Raw genomic sequence first — 19,826 nt, 5'->3', positions numbered from 1 at the left:
ACTTATTGAATAGCGAATGAAAGTCAGGGGTAACTGCATGATGCTGACTACAGTACCTTATTCCCGGAGCATGAAATTAAGCACTAAAACAGGTTGCACTGTTTTATCAGAAATACGTCAGTGACATCTAAGTTGATGTATTTTTCCTCAAAGTTTCTGAGGACACCAATATCTGCTGCTTTCAACTAACATTGAGTGGGAGTAAAGGGGTACATCAGTGTAGCAGACCTGGCATCTCTCAAAGATGGCAGGAAAACCTTTAAAACCATGGGAAACTTCTCTAATTTTATTCCCGGCAATTAAAAAAGCAATTCCATTTTCAGACCATGAAATTGAGAATGTGTATTGCTGATTTGCTCTCTTGCCAAATTGGCTAGCGGACAGAGACTGAGTTCACATAATAGCTTCTTACTCTATTCTTTTTGAGAGTTCTGACATAATTGGCAGGAGAGATTCTGGCAAGTAGTTATCAGAGTCAGTCTTTGACCCCCTTCTTGTGGTCGCACATGACGTTTGTAGCTTTCCACTGATTCGGGAAACTATTTGACAGCATTAATTGAAATAGATGAGCAGGAGAGCAGCTGGTTACACAAAGAGTGTTTTGAGAGACCAACAACCTGTGCCTCTGGGATTAGTAGTTTTGTTCCGGGATTCAACTTTTCAACACGATTCATTTCAGCATGATTCTTGATTTGGCTGATTGAGTCGCAATATCCAAACAAATGAGGTATGGGACCCCATCTTCTCAAAGTTCTATCAGGTCTTTATTTTTTTAAATATAAATTTAGAGTACCCAATTACTTTTTTCCCCAATTAAGGGGCAATTTAGCATGGCCAATCCACCTAACCTGCACATCTTTGGGTTGTGGGGGTGAAACCCACGCAGACACGGGGAGAATGTGCAAACTCCACAAAGATAGTGACCCAGGGTCGAATCCGGGTCCTCAGCGCCGTAGGCCTGCTAACCATTGCACCACCGTGCCGTCCTTTCTCAGGTCTTTATGTTGGAAACATATTTTCGCAATCTTCCACCAGTCCTTGGAATCTTATTTAATAATCCTGAAGTTTGAAGCTGGTCTTGGACTTGTATCTTTGATGAACTGACAATTGAGCCTCTTCACATTGGGAATGGTTTGGCAAGATACTTTTCAGTTGTTTGGATTTCCTGATGTTTTCCATTTATCAACACATCTTTGTTTTCTTGGCTAACACACAACTTTTAGAAAGTGAGCATTTGAGCCAATCTTTAGCTGAATAAGATTCAGCTCTAACAACAAATACAATCTTCTTGTTCTGTGTTAGATAAAGTTACAGTAAATCAAGTATTAGATATCAGTGTAGTCTTGAACCTCTTTTTCTCTTGCTTCTGAAGCACTATGGAGCTTTTTCCCATGTTAAAGTTGCTATATCAATGCAAGCTGGTTTTGTTCTTTAGCCTATTCAAATTGTCTGGTTGTTTGCATGGTAAAATCCAAGGGATCGATTCTATGGTTTACTACCAGTGGTCAAATGGTTGCAAAAAAAATGCTCATATGAAGATTTTATCCTTCGATTTTGGTTCCTTCAAATAAACTTTAATGCAAAAATTGATTTTCTCCATTTGGAGAGATTCCGAGAGGTCGGACAGCCAGTCTGCAGCTCTGGGTGGTGCTGCTGACCGCCAGCCAAACAGGACGTGGGAGCCATTCATGCAACTGTTCCGGGACCTGTTTGTGGCCAACGTACATGAGGAAGAATAGTCGGGTGGCCAAGAACCAGGGGAAAATGGACGGGAATCGGGGGAAGGTAGCCGGGGGGAGGGGGGGGGGGGGGGGGGGGGGGGGGGGATACGGGCTCGGTATGGGGGTTTGATGGCAAGCCAAGGCCCAAAACCAAACTATAAATAAATGCCTATAAACATGTGCCTCGGCCATATTGGGGAATGTAAAATATGTATGCTGGCTAAAGGGGGCGGCCACAATTATTGTTATGAAGATGCTTACCTGTAAATATTCATGTTAAATTTTTGTGTTTTCCTTTTTTTTCTCTCTCTCTAATAACTTGTAATTTGTCATATATAAAATATGAAAACTCAATAAAAAAACATTTATAAAAAAAAAACTTTAATGCAAAAAGTGCTGAACATGGGAAGAAAAAAACTCCCATTTATGGAATATCTTTAAGGGACATTCCCAAGTGTTTCACAATCAATGGAACATTTGGAAATGGTGTCACTGTTGTATTGTAGGCATACAGGGCAGCCAATTTAGAAGCGGCGAGTTCTTGCTAATTCTTTCTGTGGTCTAAGTCATGCCTTGGCCAGGGTTTACACCCCCCCCCCCCCAAACCCCCCCACCCCCACCATGACATGTTTACCAGCAAAGGAGACGGCTCACCATTAGACACCGGCAGGATCTTTCAGTCTCACTGAGCCCGCCGTGGGGGGAGGTTGCCTTTGGTGGAACCGTGAGATCTCGCACCTTGTCTCTACTCCCCTCACTTTATGCGTCCTGCAGTCTCTGCATTCCTCTGACACAGCTTCTGTCCTTTATATCTATTTTTCCAAGGCTTTTTTTTTTAACTTTCTCTTCCCCTGCACATCTCAGATTCAACCTACCAAAAATAGATCTTCCTTGGAGCTGGTCTTAAATAATCTCTAGTGGTTTTACATTTGATTTTTAGTCATCTGCGGGAACCTGTCGAAGATCCAGTGGTCTCACACAATATGAAAGTCCTGAAAAGACATGCAGGTTAGGTGGATTGGCCATGCTAAATTGCCCTTAGTGTCCAAAAAGGTTCGAAGGGGTTATTGGGTTCTGGGGATAGGGTGGACGTGACGGCTCAAGTGGGTCAGTGCAGACTCGATGAGCCAAATGGCCTCATCCTGCACTCTATATTCTATGTTAAAAGGTTCACAGTTATCCTTCTTAGTAACTGAGGAAGATAGTGGTAATGGAACAAGGATTTGTTGAACTATGTATAACACTCTGTCCACAGCAGGAAGTCTCTCCCAATCCAGTCCTGGTTGGGACACTAACAGCTCCAGGCCTTGCTTGGGCCGGCTTTATAAATTGGGCTAACGAGCTCCAGCTGGGTTAGAGCTACCTGGGAAGCTCGTACTCCACGAGTCGCATGGGGAGATCGACAATGGTTTCCCCTCGTGGTGGTCCTCGTGGGGGTTATGACATACTTAAAACATCTTTAAGAACAAATGGATTACTCCAACAACTGTGCAGTTCTATCCACTGATCAGTAAGCGGAAAATAGGCATTTGCAGTTCCGACGGCTGTGATTCATGTGACTGACCCCACTTACGTTACTGACATCATACTGCTACCACATTTCACACCACGGCATCTTCATTCCACTTAAATGACAAATTAGATGTTACAATTTTTAAAAATCCATTGTGTTTTCGATGTGAAATAAAGCAGATGGCCTGAAATAAGGCTGCAGTGCAGTAAAACCAGCGGGTTGTCAAGACGATGACATGACTTTTGCTGAGCTTCACTTCCAATTTAACTTCTCTTTCATCCTAAAAGCACCTGTACCATGGTTTTCACATTAGAGTCACAGCAAATTTCGAGATTGCTCCAGAAAGTTTGAACTTGGATTGGAACCAATAGCTCATTACAGCTGGAGTTCAGATTATTACACAAGGCAAGCATGAAAGAACACATTGTACAAGGAATCTCAAGGGGTATCCAAAGGCATGCTGACAATTTAACATATTAAATTAGCACCGCTAGTGAAATTCAGAAAAAATACACACGGGTAAAATGAAAATCAAGTGTTTTGGCAAACGAATACGTGACAGCAGAAAACTATTCTTGTACAGATTATCCGACCCAAATCCACCTGGAATAGACTTTTGCCATTTATTTTTCTTGAAGTCATTCTTGGGGGAGACAGTAACAATATGATAATGTCACTGGATAGTAACATAGAGGTCCAAGCTAATGGTCTGGCAACATGGGTTCTAATCCCACCCCAGTAGTTGGTGGGATTTAAATTCAATTAATAAATCTGGAATAATAATCTTTGATAATAATTTTTATTGTCTCAAGTAGGCTTACATTGCTGTGAAGTTACTGTGAAAAGCCCCTAGTCACCACACTCCGGCGCCTGTTCGGGTACAGAGAGGGAGAATTCAGAATGTCCAAATTACCTAACAGCACATCTTTCGGAACTAGTGGGAGGAAACCGGAGCACCCGGAGGAAACCCACGCAGACACGGAGAGAACGTGCAGACTCCGCACAGCCAGTGACCCAGCCGGGAATCGAACCTCGGACCCTGGCGCTGTGAAGCCACAGTGCTAACCACTGTGCTACCGTGCTGCCCACGGTAGTTACTTATTCCCACTAGTCCAGAAAGACGTACTGTTAGGTAATTTGGACATTCCGAATTCTCCCTCTGTGTACCTGAACAGGCGCCGGAATGTAGCGGTTGGGTGCTTTTCACAGTAACTTCATTGCAATGTAAGCCTACTTGTGACACTAAAGATGATTATTATTATTATAAGTAGTCTGTGTAAAGCAGGTGCAACTTACTGAAAAGCTTGGCAGAAATCTATCACAGTGGACATCCGCCCAGTCAGCATTCTGTACGCTATTCCTGCTAGGCACTAAACAGGTGGTAGAAACAACTGTAAAATTAGAGTTAATTATATTGATTGATAATCTTTCCATTTGGGTGCCCATGTGATGGCCATTGTTCATCTTAATATAGCAGTAATATCTACCCCCCCAATAAAAGGGATATTTAGGGTTGCATGGGACTGTGTAGTTTTCAGAAGTGAAGTGGAAGAGCTCAATAACATGTTGGTAGCAGCAATTTGGTGTTTGTCAAACCATTTTTTTGTTACCTTTTAGTTGTTTAGGAGGCTTCCTGCCGAGTGCTGGGCACTGCTGATTTTTGCTAGCTCCAACGTACAATGGCTTCCCCAATAGGAATCCGGATAAACATCACAGTTAGGGATATCAAGTGATAGGGATATCATGAGGTGAAGGTGTTCACACTTGGAAGATGTGGCAGCGTAGCCCCTTTAAGTGGCGATACCTCACAGGCCACATGACGAGCCTAGAGTCTATGGGGATACAGCGCACAAACATAAGCCTGTCAGGAGTTTAGATGCAGTTCTGGACCTTGGAGCTTAGCCTGGGAGTGGTGGGAACAAGACCTGTTTATAGGGGTGGCATAGTGGTTAGCACTGCTGCCACCGTTCCAGGCACTCTACAATGAGAGGTCATAGCCTCAAGATAAGGGGTAGAAAAGTTAAAAGAGAGACGAGGAGAAACTACTTTTCCCAAAAGGTCATGAATCTGTGGAATTCGCTACCCCAGAGTGCGGTGGATGCTGGGACAGCGAATAGTTTGACAGATTTTTAATTAGTCATGGGTTGAAGGGTTACGGAGAACGGGCAGGACGTGGAGTTGACGCTCTGATGAGATCAGCCAGGATCGTATTGAATGATGGAGCAGGCTCGTGAGGCTAAATTGCCCACCCCTAGTTCTTCTGTTCTAAGAAGAACTATTCTGTCTAATTCCACCTTCCAGCTCTTGGTCTGTAGCCCTGTAGGTAATAGCACCTCAAGCACAAATCTGGTGTTGTTTATCAATAAGGGGATTTCTTGATTAATAAGGGGATTTCTTGATTAATAAGGGGATAGGGGTTATGGGGAGAAGGCAGGAGAATGGGGATGAGGAACATATCAACCATGATCGAATGCCGGAACAGACTCGATGGGCCAAATGGCCTAATTTCGCTCCTAAATTTTATGGCCAAATTAACTGTCTAAAATTTGGACATGGATGGGTTGTGCAAGGGCCTCTCAGAATATTGAAAGGTAAAAGATCGTCTGCAGTCGAATAGTGATGCCACTGTGTGGAAAAATTGATCCGTTTGATCTGGAGGTCGACAATTGGGGCCAGTATATCGAAAGTCTTTGATACATTTTCGCTGCCAATGAAATAACAGAAGAGAAACTAAAAGTAATATTATTTGCTGTTTGTTGCCCACAAACATACAATCTCGTCTCTCGTCTGAAGTTTAACATTTCCAGAGGCTTCGGACTCCAAGCCCTTTGATCAATTGGTGCAGTTAGTGAGGGACCATTATAACCCCCGACCCTCCATCATTATGCAGAGATACAAGTTTCATACAGCCATCAGAGATCTGGGTGAAACAGTATCTACTTTTGTAGCCAGACTTCAACACATGTCTGAACATTGTGAATTTGATAGTTCTCTCAGAGATATGCTGCGTGACCGGTTGGTTTGTGGGATTAACAACATAAATATTCAGAAGAAGTTGCTGGCAGAAACCAAGATATCCTTGGACAAGGTGGTCAAGTTGGCTCAAACGGCTGAAAGCGCTGAGGAAAGCGCTTTTGAATTGCAAAGTGTGCAGAGCGAGGTGAAGCAGTTATGGCACAAAGCATCGATGTGGTACCCTCTCACAAAATGGTGTGGAAAGGCCTGTTGCCTTCACATCCCGAACACTGGGCGAAATTCTCCGACCCCCAGCAGTGGCAGAGGTTCTCCGCCACCCGGGAAGTGGCGGTGGTGGGAATCTCGCCACTCCGATCGGAGAGGCCCCTGCGGTGATTCTCCGGCCCGGATGGGCCGAAGTCCCGCCGCTGGGAGGCCTCTCCCGCCGCCGAGGTTTGAACCACCTCTGGAACGGCGGGACCAGCGGCGTTAGCGGGCCCCGGGGTCCTGGGGGGAGAGGCGATGGAACCCCGGGGGGTGCCCCCATGGTGGCCTGGCCCACGATCAGGGCCCCCCGCTCAGACTCCGGGCCAGTGCCCTGGGTGCACTATTTCTCCTCCGCGGCTGCCACGGCCTCCGCCATGGCGGAAGCGGAAGTGAACCCCACATCACGCATGCGCCGGCCAGCGAAAGCCTTTCGGCCAGCCTCGTTGCCGGAGGCGCCGTTTTTCTGCGCCAGTCTTCTGGTACCAACCGCTCCAGCGCGGGGCTGGCCCCCAAAGGTGGGGAGAATTCCGATCCCTGAGTGGTTGGCGCCACTCCCCTACGCCGGGACCCTCCGTCATGCCGGGTAGGGGAGAATCCCGCCCACTTTCAGGTGCTGAAAGGAAATATTCCCAGATCAACATAGAAAGTCTTTCAGCATAGACCGGGAACCCATTTATCAAATGCGGATGCTTTGAGCAGGCTTCTATTACCACAAATAATATCCGAGCCTCCGACTCCACATGAGATCATCCTGGCCCAAAATTTTCATGACACCGAACCTATTTCATCTGGCCACATTAGCGTGGATCAACAGAGACCTTGTGTTGCTAAGAGTCAAGTGGGTAGTTCTTAAGGGCTGGCATTTTGAGAAGTCAGAGCAGATTAAGCCCCCCTGCATGCAACAAAGAGACAAAATCACTTGTGAGGACGGGGTCTTCCTGTGGGATTGCAGAGTGATATAATGCCACCATCGGGGCAGCAGTCTCTTCTTCACAAATTACACTGGTCAGCCGGAGCAATCTAAAATGAAGGTACTTCCCAGGAATCAAATATGGTGGCTAGGATCGACAGGGTCGTTGAAAATATGGTTAATCAGTGTGACAGCTGTCAGTCTCAACACAACCTTCTGCCTCCAGCAAGTTTGCACCCTTGGGAATGGCCAGGGCATCCGTGGACGAGACGCTACATAGACATTGTGGGTCATTTTTTGGGTGTGATGTTTTTGGTTGTCATCAGTGCCCACTTGAATTGGCCAGATGGTCAGCCTATGCGTTTGACCACTGCAGCAGCCACAGTGGACAAGCTGCACCAAATTTTCGACTGAGGTGATTGTCTCAGCCAACGGTACTCCTTTCATTGCTGCAGAGTTTCAACTATTCATGAAATGCAGTGGGATTCAACGCTTAAGATCAGCCCCCTACCACCCCGCATCAAACGGGTTGGCCAAAAGTGTTGCCCAAACTTTCAAAGCATCGATGAAGAAAGAAGCTCATGGGCCACTACTGCTCCCCTTGGCGGACTTCTTGGTCTCCTACAATTCAACCCAGCAAACCACCACTGGGGTGACCCCTGCTCAGTTGTTAATGGGTTGCGTCTCAGGATCTGGCTCGACCTCATTTTTCCAAATTTGTCGGGGAGGGTGGAGGTTCTGCAAGCCTCACAGAAATGCCACCAGGATACAGCCAAGAAGGACCGGTCGTTTCAAGCAGATGATTTAGTGTACATGCAGAACTTTGGTGAAGGCCCAGAATTGTTGCCTGAAAGAATTATAAAAACATCTGGACCGATATCCTGTGTCACAGACCTACAGGACCATGAGGCTAGAAAGCACATTGAGCATCTAAGGAGGAGAAAATCCATCATCCCCGAAAAGGGGCAGGTGGGTCCAATCCCAGTTACCGGTGTACCTCTTGCCGAGGCGGTGGTGTTAGAACTGAGATCTTCTCAAGGGGATTCTTCAATGGTCACCGAGGGAGCTGATGTGGTCGTCAGCAGAACACCTCTTGTAAACTCTACAGATCCGTCTGCCATTGCTGGACACTCAGATGCTCTTAATCTTTGCCAGGTGCCAAGTTGAGACATTCGGCAAGAGTTAGGAAGCCAGCTGAGACATATCTTATGAACTTTGTTTTAAACTCTCTCACTGTAACCCTTTTGTATGTACATAACTGTAAATAAGAGTTTTTCTGTTTCTGTGAGGGAACTTAAGGGGGAGGAATGTGGTACCGTTGCCCCTTTAAGGTCACTTCGTAGGCCATGTGACAGGGCCCAGAGCCTATGGGGGCACATCATGCAAACGTATCCTATCAGAAGTTTGAGTATGTTTCTGGCCATTGGGATTGCTCAGAGTTAGCCCGGGAGTCCTGGCAACAGGACTTGTGTCGCCGTTGTGCTGTCCAGCGTGTATAGTTCTTCTTAGTTCAATAAATTTATTTTGTGTTTCAACATTGCCTCGTTGATCGCTCGCAATATAACAGAGGAAATTTAGGATACTGAGACTTGTACAGAAAAGAAATCACGAATGCACGGATATGTTGTAAGGAAATTTAATAATGCTGCCTCAGTCTCGCTAGATTCCACCTAATTATTATGGTGCTAAGTTAAATTTAAAGAGCCTCAACATTTGCACTGATACATACCCAGTGGATAGGCACTGATTCTCTTAGTTCCAGAGGGCACCACAGAATTCCAGTCTTTGTGACCAGTGCACAATTCAATTGGCCCAAAGCTGAGTTCCTGACTCACATTGTTGAGTCGATAGTCCCAATTTCCATGCATTCTAGCTCTTCCAAGCATGCTTCATCTTATCTCTTCATTGTGTCAGAGCTAACAGATCACTGGCATAGAATGTACAGTGCAGAAGGAGGCCATTCAGTCCATCAAGTCTGTACCAGCTCTTGGAAAGAGCACCCTACTTAAGCCCATGCCCCACCCTATCCTCGTAACCCAGTAACCCGACCTAACCTTTTTTGGACACAAAGTGCAATTTATCATGGCCAATCCACCTAACCTGCACATCTTTGGACTGTGCGAGGGAACCAGAGCACCCGGAGGAATCCCACGCAGACACGGGGAGAATGTGCAGACTCTGCACAGTGACCCAAGCCAGAATCGAACCTGGGATCCTGTGAAGCAACTATGCTAACCACTGTGCGACCGTGCTGCCCTGTCAGATCACTGCTTTCCATGGTTCTCTCTGCTGGCAGTGTAGCAAAGCCAATTTGTAGCATGGCACTCATGTCCAATAGTGAAGTCCACTTAACCACATATCACTTTTGACAGCTTGTGCACTACACCTTGCCTTGCATTTAACTGATCTTCAGAATGTATATTAAAACCTTTGATGTTGCCCAGTCTACTTCATCAGAGAAAGTACCTAACTTCCCAAAGCACTGGGGAAAGCTGTTGAATGTCTAAATGGAGTGTAGTACAATTCTGTTCCAATGGGACTGCAGCGGATCAAGAAGGCAGCTCACCACTATCATCTTACGGGCAACTAGGGATGGGCAATAAATGCTGGGCTAGCCAACAACACCTACATCCAGTAAATTAATTTTAAAAAAGAGCAAATGTAAGTGAAATGAAACATTTCAGTAGAGGATTATACATAGAATTATAAACAATACTATGAATAGATTTTAAATTAAGGAAATTCAAACAGTATTCTTATATTTTTTTCAAAAAGAGCCATTAAGACAGGAATAATTGTCTGACTTTTGACAGTATCTTCTAAACCTATGACCTCTACAACCTAAAAGGACAGGTCAGACACGCATGAAAAAAACACCATCAGTACGTTCACCCCAAGCCTCTCGCCATCTTGACTTGGAAATCTATCACCATTCTTTCACTGTCGTTGGGTCAAAATCCTGGGACTCCTTTGTTGACAGCGCTATGAGTGTACCTCCACCACATAGACTGCTGTGCAGTTGAAGAAGGCAGAACGCCACCAGCTTCTCAAGGACAATTAGGGATCGGCAATGAATGCTAGCCGAGCCAGCCATGCACACATACCATGAAGAAAAAAACAAAAAAGTGAGGAATTTGGTATAAGTCTTCAATTATGGGGGGGGGGGGGGGGGGGATGTGTTGAAGAACGTCTAGGTCGACGTCCTGTTCACCTGATGAAGGAGCTGCGCTCTGAAAGCTAGTGATTCGAAACAAACCAGTTGGACTTTAACCTAGTGTTGTAAGACTTCTTACGATGTTCTGTTCATAAGAGAACCCACTCGGGCGGCACGGTGGCACAGTGGTTAGCATTGCTGCCTACGGCGCTGAGGTCCATGGTTCGAATCCCGGCCCTTGGTCACTGTCTGTGAGGAGTTTGCACATTCTCCCCGTGTCTGCGTGGGTTTCACCCCCACAACCCAAAGATGTGCAGGTTAGGTGGATTGGCCATGTTAAATTGCCCCTTAATTGGAAAAAATGAATTGGATATTCTAAATTTATTTAAAAAAAAGAGAACCCACTCAATTTTTTGCATCTCCAATGATTGCAATTGTGATTGAAGATCTGCAGAGTTCTAATCTGCTCACTTAATTTACTTCCATAGCTGTGAAGGAGAAAATTCCCCTCGTGTGTCCAAGCTTTTGTATTTGTGGGACACACAATCGAACCAAGGTCCCTGGCGCTGTGAGGCCGTGCCGCCCTAACTTGAATTAGTGTGTCCTATTCCCTACCCATGCACTGAGAACAAACTTAGCCTTTATACCTAATTGTTTAGCAATAAACCAATGCAGGAATACTGGTTGTAAAAAAAAAGGTTCTCTTTCTGTCTTACCTGGCTGGACAATCGTGAGTGTTACACGGTTCAGTAACCAAGGGAGGTTTGGGAAGCTCATAGCATGCCGACTCATTCACCTCAATGCCTTTAGTATTCAGACAGAGCAGTTTCCTTTGCTGGACTCCGGTATTGCCGCAGGTTGTCGTGCAGTCGCCCCAGACACCAGGCACCCACACAAAATCTGCTTTGGGGTAGATAAATCATTGACGGTAACTTCTGAGAGAGTTTAATTGGTTGTCACAAAGATTTGGTTACAATTCCTTTGATAATTTTCCTCAGAATTCTGGAAGCATAAAATTCGACTTCAAAGCTTCAGAACTGACAACGAGACACGAAACAGATATTAGAAGCACGATACTGCAGATGCTGGAAATGTGAAATAAAAACAGAAAATGCTGGATCAACTCAGAAGGTCTGTGGGGAGAGAAAATAGAGTCAATGTTTGGAGTCCACAGAAGAATGGTCAATGGACTCAAAACGTTAACTCTGTTTCTCTCTCCACAGATGTGCCAGACCAGCTGAGTTCATCCAACATTCCCTGTTTTTGTTTACGAAATAGATATTGCTGAGAATGAAGAAATTTAAATCCAAGTTTTATGATGTTAAATTATACAAAGAGCAAAAACTGTTCAGCTTGAGCTAACGTCTGATGTTTTTGAATAAAGATCACAGGCAAAACCTATCCTGAGTGATTTTCAATAGTTTGTGTCTCATGCTGTTGATGCTAACTGATCTCAAGCTTTTTGATTTAGGTCTTATGCATCACTGATGCAGTGGCACTGAGAACAGACCTTTTCAATTTCAAACAAATAAGGAAAATAAGAACAAATAGGACAGAGTGAATATTTTGTGGTGTCTCGGCCAGGGGTGGGGGCAGGGGTGGGAGTGTTGCCATTCCGTAAGGCAGGGATACACTTTAGATACCTGAGGGTGCAGGTTGCTCGAGATTGGGTGGGGGGGGGGGGAGGGGGGGGGGGGGGGGTCCGTAGGTACAACATTTCTAGTTTGGTGGGGAGGATGAAAGCTGATCTTGCAAGGTGGGATGGTCTCTCTCTGTCACTGGCGGGTCGGGTACAGGCGGTTAAAATGAATGTGATGCCGCGATTCCTGTTAATTTTTTAATACCTGCCGATTTTCCTGCCAAAGGCATTTTTTAGAGAGATTGAAGGGATGATTACCTCGTTCCTATGGGGAGGGAAGGTGGCCAGAATTAAACATGTGCTACTACAGAGAGGAAGGCAGGCAGGGGGTTTGGGTCTTCCGAACCTGATGTATTATTACTGGGCGGCGAATGTGGAGAAGGTACGGAGCTGGGTCGGAGGGGTTGACTCCCAATGGGTCAGAATGGAGGAGAGTTTGGGTAGGGGGTTGGGATTGAAGGTGCTAGTGACAGCGCCGCTCCCGGGGGAGATACTCAGGGAGTCCGGTAGTAATAGCTTTGTTGAGAATTTGGAGGCAGTTTCAACAGCACTTCGGGTTGGGGGCAGGGTCAAGGGAGATGCAATTCGGGGGAACTATAGATTTGAGCCAGGGAAGCGGGATGGAAATTTTCGGGGATGGGAGGAGAAAGGAATTAGGACACTAAAAGATTTGTTTCTTGGGGGTTGTTTTGCGGGATTGAAGGAGCTGGGAGCGAAGTATGGGCTGGAGCAGGGGGAAATACTTAGATACATGCAGGTTGGGGACTTTGTCAGAAAGGAGATACAGAGCTTTCCAGTAGAGCCGGCTGCCACTTTGCTGGAGGAGGTGCGAATGACAGGGGGACTGGAAAAGGGGGTAGTGTTGGCGGTTTATGGGGCTATTTTGGAGGAGGAGAAGGCGCCGTCAGAAGGGATCAAGGCAAAGTAGGAGGAAGAGTTGGGAGAGGGTATGGAGGAGGAGTTCTGGTGTGAGATGCTCCGGAGGGTGAACGTCTCCACTTCGTGTGCGAGGTTGGGGCTGATACAGCTGAAGGTGTTATTTAGACCGCACCTCACAAGGCCGAGGATAAGCCGGCTCTTTGAGGGGGTAGAAGATGTGTGTGAACGTTGCGCGGGGGTCCTGCAAACCACATTCATATGTTTTGGTCCTGTCCAAGGCTGGAGGATTACTGGAAGGAGGTTTTTAGGGTAATCTCTAAAGTGGAGCATGTGAAACTGGACCCGGTCCCTCAGGAGGCCCTATTCGGGGTGTCGGACCAGCCTGGGCTGGAAACGGGCGCGGAGGCAGATGTTGCAGCCTTCGCCTCTTTGATCGCCCGAAGGCGGATCCTGTTAGGATGGAGATCAACCTCTCCACCCTGTGCCCTGGTGTGGCGGGGGAACCTGTTGGAATTCTTGATGCTTGAAAAGGTCAAATTTGAACGGAGGGGAAGGATGGAGGGGTTCTACAATTCATGGGCGTTATTCATTATGCACTTTCGAGAATTGGATCACATCGAACATTAGGGGGGGGGGGCTGGGAGGGTTGGGGGGAGAGGGACTATATGTGTTAATAGTGACTATGGGTGATTCCTGATTCCTTTTTGTCATTTGTTTATGTTAACATGAGGGCTAATATCTGGGGTTTGGTGGGAAGATGGCATTGTTATTATTGATATGGGGATTGACATTACATTCGTTACTGATTCTTGTTTCTTGTTGGGTGTAAATTTGAGAGAAAATATGAAAAAGGAGAATAAAAAATATTTTTTAAATAGGACAGAGTTGCTGGGGCATTATGAAGTAGAGTGCCAGGACTTGAGAGCACCCAGGGTTCACAAGTCGTCATTTAGTTAGCCGATATTAAAGAATACAAAACGTGTTAACTTTCCTGGATGGCTCTTGTTTGGCAATTAGGTGTGATGCTGATTTATTTCTGTTCAAAATCCCCATTGCACCAAACTTTCACTAAAGCATGGCAAGATGTATCCACTTACAGCTGTGGAAACTATGTGTGCGGTGACTGGAATAGCGGAATGCCACTGAGGAATTTCACAGGCCTTAAAATGCAGAAGCAGAGATGGAGCTCCAGTCACAAAAATAATTACTTTAACAGTAGTCGGCATCACCCTCTCATCAACTGTTGTTCTCCTTTTTCCAAAGCCTTGTTTGCCGTCCAATTTAGTTTGCTGATCAACTTTCGCCAGTTTTGTTCCCCCCCTCCATTTGGTTAAAAATGTTGCGTATGGCATTCGCTTGGCTCTGGCTGGAACAATGTGGCTGCCCTTCTGCTCTGCGCTTCATCCCGAGATGATCAACTACAACTTCAGCTACTTTACTCCTCTCTGCCCAAAGCAAGATGAATATTCAAATAATTTGATTGGCTTCTTATTTTATTTAAAAATAAGTTTTATTCCTTTATTGCATGGATAAGCATTAATGGCTTATCCATAATGGCCCTCGCTAGATTATTTCAGAGGGCATTCACGAGTCCAATCACCTTGCTGTGGATCTGCAGTCACATGTAGGCCAGACCAGGTAAGGATGGCAGATTTCCTCCCATAAAGGATATTGACACAATCACAGACATTACAGTGCAGGAGGAGGCTATTCGGCTCATGGAGTCGGCACCGGTCATTGTAAAGAGCACCCTACTTATTTCCCACACTTCCACGCTATCCCTGTAACGCACCTAACCTTTTTGGACACTAAAGGCAATTTAACATGGCCAATCCACCTATCCTGACAGGTCATATGCACTTAGGGCTTTCTCATCAGTAGCCTTCTGATCACTTTGCTCACTTTGGATTTTTACATTCCCTTTCATTCAGTGAGGAGAAGGTTCACCTCTAACTCAGAAGATTGTGGATTCAAACCCCATTTCTGGACTTGATCATAAAATCTCAGCTGATGTTTTCGTACAGTACTGAGGGTATGCTGCATTGTCAGAACTGCCATCTTTCTGATGAGATTTTGAACTGAGGTCCCAGTCAATTTGGTTAGATGTCGAAGATTGCCTTATTTAAATGAGACAGAGGGGAGGGGGGCAGGGAGCCCTCTGATCCGGCTGATAACTTGGAATGTGAGGGGGCTGAATGGGCCCGTCAAATGGGCCCGGGTGTTTATGCGCCTGAAGGGGCTGAAGGCGGACGTGGCTATGCTCCAGGAGACGCACCTGAAGGTGGCAGACCAGGTTAGACTGAGGAAGGGCTGGGTAGGCCAGGTGTTTCATTCGGGGCTGGATGCAAAAAATCGGGGGGTGGCGATTCTGGTGGGAAAAAGGGTGTCTTTCGAGGCGTCAAAGGTGGTGGCTGACAGTGGAGGGAGGTATGTGATGGTGAGCGGCAAGTTGCAAGGGGAGCGGGTGGTGCTGATGAATGTCTATGCCCCAAATTGGGACGATGCGGGTTTTATGCAGAGCATGCTGGGCCGCATTCCGGATCTAGAGCCGGGGGGCCTGATACTGGGGGGGGACATTAACACAGTGCTGGATCCCCCATTGGATCGATCCATGTCCAGGATGGGCAGGAGGCCCGCGGCGGCTAAGGTGTTGAGGGGGTTTATGGACCAGATTGGAGGGGTGGATCCTTGGAGGTTCGCGAGGCCGAGGGCCAGGGAATATTCATTTTTTCCCCACGTGCATAAAGCCTATTCCCGGATCGATTGTTTTGTCCTGAGCAGGGGGCTGATTTTGACGGTGAAGGATGCCGAGTATTCGGCCATAGTCATGTCGGACTATGCCCCGCACTGGGTAGACCTTGGGCTGGGGGAGGAGAGGGATCAGCGCCCGCTCTGGTGCCTGGAGGTGGGACTGCTGGCGGATGAGAAGGTGGGTGGGCGGGTTCGGGGCTGTATCAAGAGGTACTTAGAGGCCAATGATAATGGGGAGGGCCGGGGGGGGACGGTTTGGGAGGCATTGAAGGCTGTGATTAGAGGGGAGTTGATTTCCATCCGAGCCCATAGGGAGAGGGGAGAGCAAAGAGAGAGGGAGAGGTTGGTGGGGGAGATGGTGAGGGCGGACAGGAGATACGCGGAGGCTCCAGAGGAGGGGCTGTTGGGGAGCGATGTAACCTTCAGGCCAAGTTCGACTTGCTGACCACCGGAAAGGCGGAAGCTCAGTGGAGGAAGGCACAGGGAGCGGTGTACGAATATGGGGCGAAGGCGAGTAGGATGCTGGCGCATCAGCTACGTAAACGAGACGCGGCCAGGGAGATTGGTGGAGTGACGGATAGGGGAGGCAATGTGGAGCCGGGAGTGCAGAAGGCGAAAGAGGCCGGTGTTCTGGCCTTTGCGTCCCTAGTAGCCCGGCGGAGGATCTTGCTTCAATGGAAGGATGCGAGGCCCCCAAGCGTGGAGGCCTGGATCAATGATATGGCAGAGTTCATCAAATTGGAGAAGGTGAAATTTGCCCTGACGGGATCAGTACAGGGGTTCTTTAGGCAATGGCAGCCTTTCCTGGACTTCCTGGCAGAACGGTAGCAAAATAGGCCGGCAGCAGCAGCAACCCGGGGGGGGGGAGACGGGGGGGGGGGAACGGAGAGGAGAGGAGGAGAGGGGGGGGGTTTGTTTCGGGGGAAGGGAGCAATGTGGATATGTGTTTATTGAATATGCCGGGTGTTTATGTATTTCTCCTTACTGGGGGTGGGGGGGGGGGGGGGGGGGGGGGGGGGTTTGGTTTTGGGGGTTAGTGTGTTTTTCTTTTTGCTGTTGTTAATACTGTTTTCTTGTTGTTATTTTCTGTTTTTGATATGTTTTTGAAAATCTCAATAAAAATTATTTAAAAAAAATAATTCAGCCTATATATTTCATAGAATCCCAAAAGTGCAGAAGGAGGCTATTTGGCCCATTGAGTCTACACCGACCCCTCAAATGAGCACTCTACCCACGTCCACGCTGCTCTATCCCCATAACTCCGTAATTTAATCTGCACATTCCTGGAAACTAAGGGCCAATTTATCTTTGCTTAACCTGCACATCTTTGGACTGTGGGAGGAAACCAGAGCACCTGGAGGAAACCCACGCAGACACGGGGAGAATGTATGAACTCCACACGGACAGTGACCCAAGGCTGGAAGTGAACCCGGGTCCCTGGTGCTGTGAGACAGCAGTACTAACCACTGCGCCACCGTGCTGTACAAGTGACCTCCACATTTTCCGAGTAAAACGTACCACCTTCCACTGACCTTGATTAAAATTAATTTGCCAATTACATCCTCATCTAGCAGGTATATCAATGTTGTCCTGTATTTTAGCGCAGGGCACCTCTGTATTAGCTATATCCACAATTTGGTGTCTTTGATACAGTTTGAAATAGTACTTCCAATTTCAAGGTCAAAGTTGTTTATGTAAATTGTGAACCACAGTCGTCCCAGTACAAATCCTTGAGGAATACCACTATCCCGCACTTGGCAGCCTTTGACCCTCACTCACTGTTTTCTGCTCTGTAGCCAGTTTGCTTTCCATTCTACTGCTTGTTTGTCTACTCCACATGTTCGGACCTCAGCCAGAAGACTACTATATGGGACCTTATCAAGGGTTTTTAAAAAGTTTAAATGTAGACTACTTTTACTTCATGTACCTTTGTCCAAACTTGATTACTTCCTCAAACTCAATAAGCTTAGTCAAGCATAGCTTTGAAATCCACGCCAAATATTCCTGATTATACTTTGCCTTTAAATAACTCTGCTATCTCTTCCCTAGTTTCTTTTAAAGTGCGTGGATCTAGTACTGGGATTGCATTCCTTCTACATCTGATTAATTTATCAATCACTGCCTCCCTTTCCACCTTAAACGGTCGTTATATTTAATGTTATACTCACCATGTTAGTCTCACAGGTAAACACGGAGGCAGATGGATTAATTAATATTTCTGCATTTCACTATTATTATCTGTGAGCGTTTTTCCTTTGGCAGCCCTTTCCCTATCCTGATTTTTCTTTTGTTCTTTATGTGCCTGTAGGATACTTAGCTTTCTTTTCATATTTGATATTGATTTATGAATGTAAAATTTGTACAAGAAAACATAATGCAAATTCTGGCAGGCATGAAATGACATTATGCTGCTGCTATTGCAATATCGACAAATACAATTGCGTTAATGTGAGAGGTCAATTTTATTCACTTGTTTAAAATACAATTTAGTGCAGATTGTGAAAAGAGCTCTATTTTTTACAATCCTATAGTCCAAATACTGAACAGGAGATCAGCTGGGTGCTTCTACTGGAGCGGGGGATAGGAGTGTGGGTAGAGAGCCCTAACACAGCAATCCTACCCTTGTTTATTGAATTGCAGGGTGGGCATTTAAGAATAACCTCCCCCCCCCCCCCCCAACAATTTCCAATGTATTTGGCCTGTTTTGATAAGAATTAGAAGTTGTGACCCATGGGACGGAGGGGGAGGGGGGGGGGGGGGGGGGGGGGGGGGGGAGCCTGGTCTGGAGTCAGGAAACTATTGAAAACTAAGTTCAAAAGGTATTGATAATTTCAGATATTCGGTACATGCCAAGTTAGATACTTTTTAATGCATTAATCAAGAGGCTTTGTTTGGAACATTTAAGTGACTATTGAATTGGCCAGCATTGGAAAAGCATTCAGATGCATTCAGAATATTTTATCCAGTGGATAAAGTGCACTTCTATATTTAACAGTATTAACATTCAGATTTTAGTACATAAATTCTCCCCTATAATTTTATTTTTCCTTGATTGATAGTCCGGCCATCTGTTGACCCTTTGAAGCAGTGGAACAATGGCTGACTTTTTTGATTGAAACCCAGCCATCTGTTGAGCCTTTGAAGAAGTGCTAAAGATGGCTATCTGTGCCACTACTTTAAAGATTTGCTGAGAAGGAGGCAGGATTGTGACTGCGATGTTGGGAAATAACCTACCTCAAGAATGACAATCTGGGCTACTGCCTATGAAAGATATACTGAGTGGCAAATGTACAAAAATAAAGGTATACAGAATAAAGATTGGTGTTTAGAAAGTATAGAAACAGCATAAGTTGTGAGTGGTAAACGTAAGTTAGAAAATTAATATTGTAGCAAACTTCTGTTGTACTATACAAAGGATCCTTTGACCAACAGTATATATTTTGGATATATCAGGCTCCAATATATCTTCTATTATTGAAGTCTCCCTATCACAATTGACATATGTCCCACTCTGCTAACACCTCCCCCCCCCCCCCCCCCCTCTCCACCCAGATAAATGCTACTCCAGATGGCGAATGATAAAAAGGAATAAGAAAATGAATTCTTAGCATACCTACAAAGCTCACATTCACGGAGGCAGAAATGAGCTGAGTATTATTAGAAGCCAGACATTTGTACTGCCCCGCCAACCTCTCCAAGGCCATGTGCACTTCAAGGACCCGTCCCCTGGCCAACACTTTGTATTCAAGTCCTGGGACCGTACGAATGGATTGATTTTTGAAATACCAGCTAATGGTCATTTTATGCTTCGCAGCCACTGGACAGCCTAGGAAACAAGTTTGATGGATCAGTTTTAGGCCAAAAACAGAAGTAATACATATAAAACCATGTAATGGTACTTCTCAAAAGGCAGACTACAACATTGAACTAAAAGTGTATCATGATTCCTTTACCTATGAAATGAAAATGTACAATACAATTTACATATTGTGGCAATACTTGGATCGTGCAAGTTAAGGCAATGAAATTGGGAAGTA

General features: G+C 45.9%; 1 protein-coding gene across 4 annotated transcripts in view; it reads right to left on the bottom strand.

Annotated features, from left to right (window-relative positions):
- adamtsl3 (ADAMTS-like 3) overlaps positions 1-19,826 on the bottom strand; it is a 747,154-nt gene that overhangs the window by 20,917 nt on the left and 706,411 nt on the right. For all 4 annotated transcript variants that reach the window (XM_038813229.1, XM_038813228.1, XM_038813227.1 and 1 more), the window contains 2 exons: positions 19,403-19,615; positions 11,237-11,420 (listed from right to left, as the gene is read on the bottom strand). In XM_038813229.1, coding sequence (XP_038669157.1) covers positions 11,237-11,420; positions 19,403-19,615 — 397 coding nt within the window. The remainder of the gene's footprint in view (positions 1-11,236; positions 11,421-19,402; positions 19,616-19,826) is intronic.

The sequence above is a fragment of the Scyliorhinus canicula genome, chromosome 12 (genome assembly GCF_902713615.1).
Source record: "Scyliorhinus canicula chromosome 12, sScyCan1.1, whole genome shotgun sequence".
Classification (NCBI taxonomy): Eukaryota; Metazoa; Chordata; class Chondrichthyes; order Carcharhiniformes; family Scyliorhinidae; genus Scyliorhinus; species Scyliorhinus canicula.
This window is presented reverse-complemented; position numbering and strand designations above follow the sequence as displayed.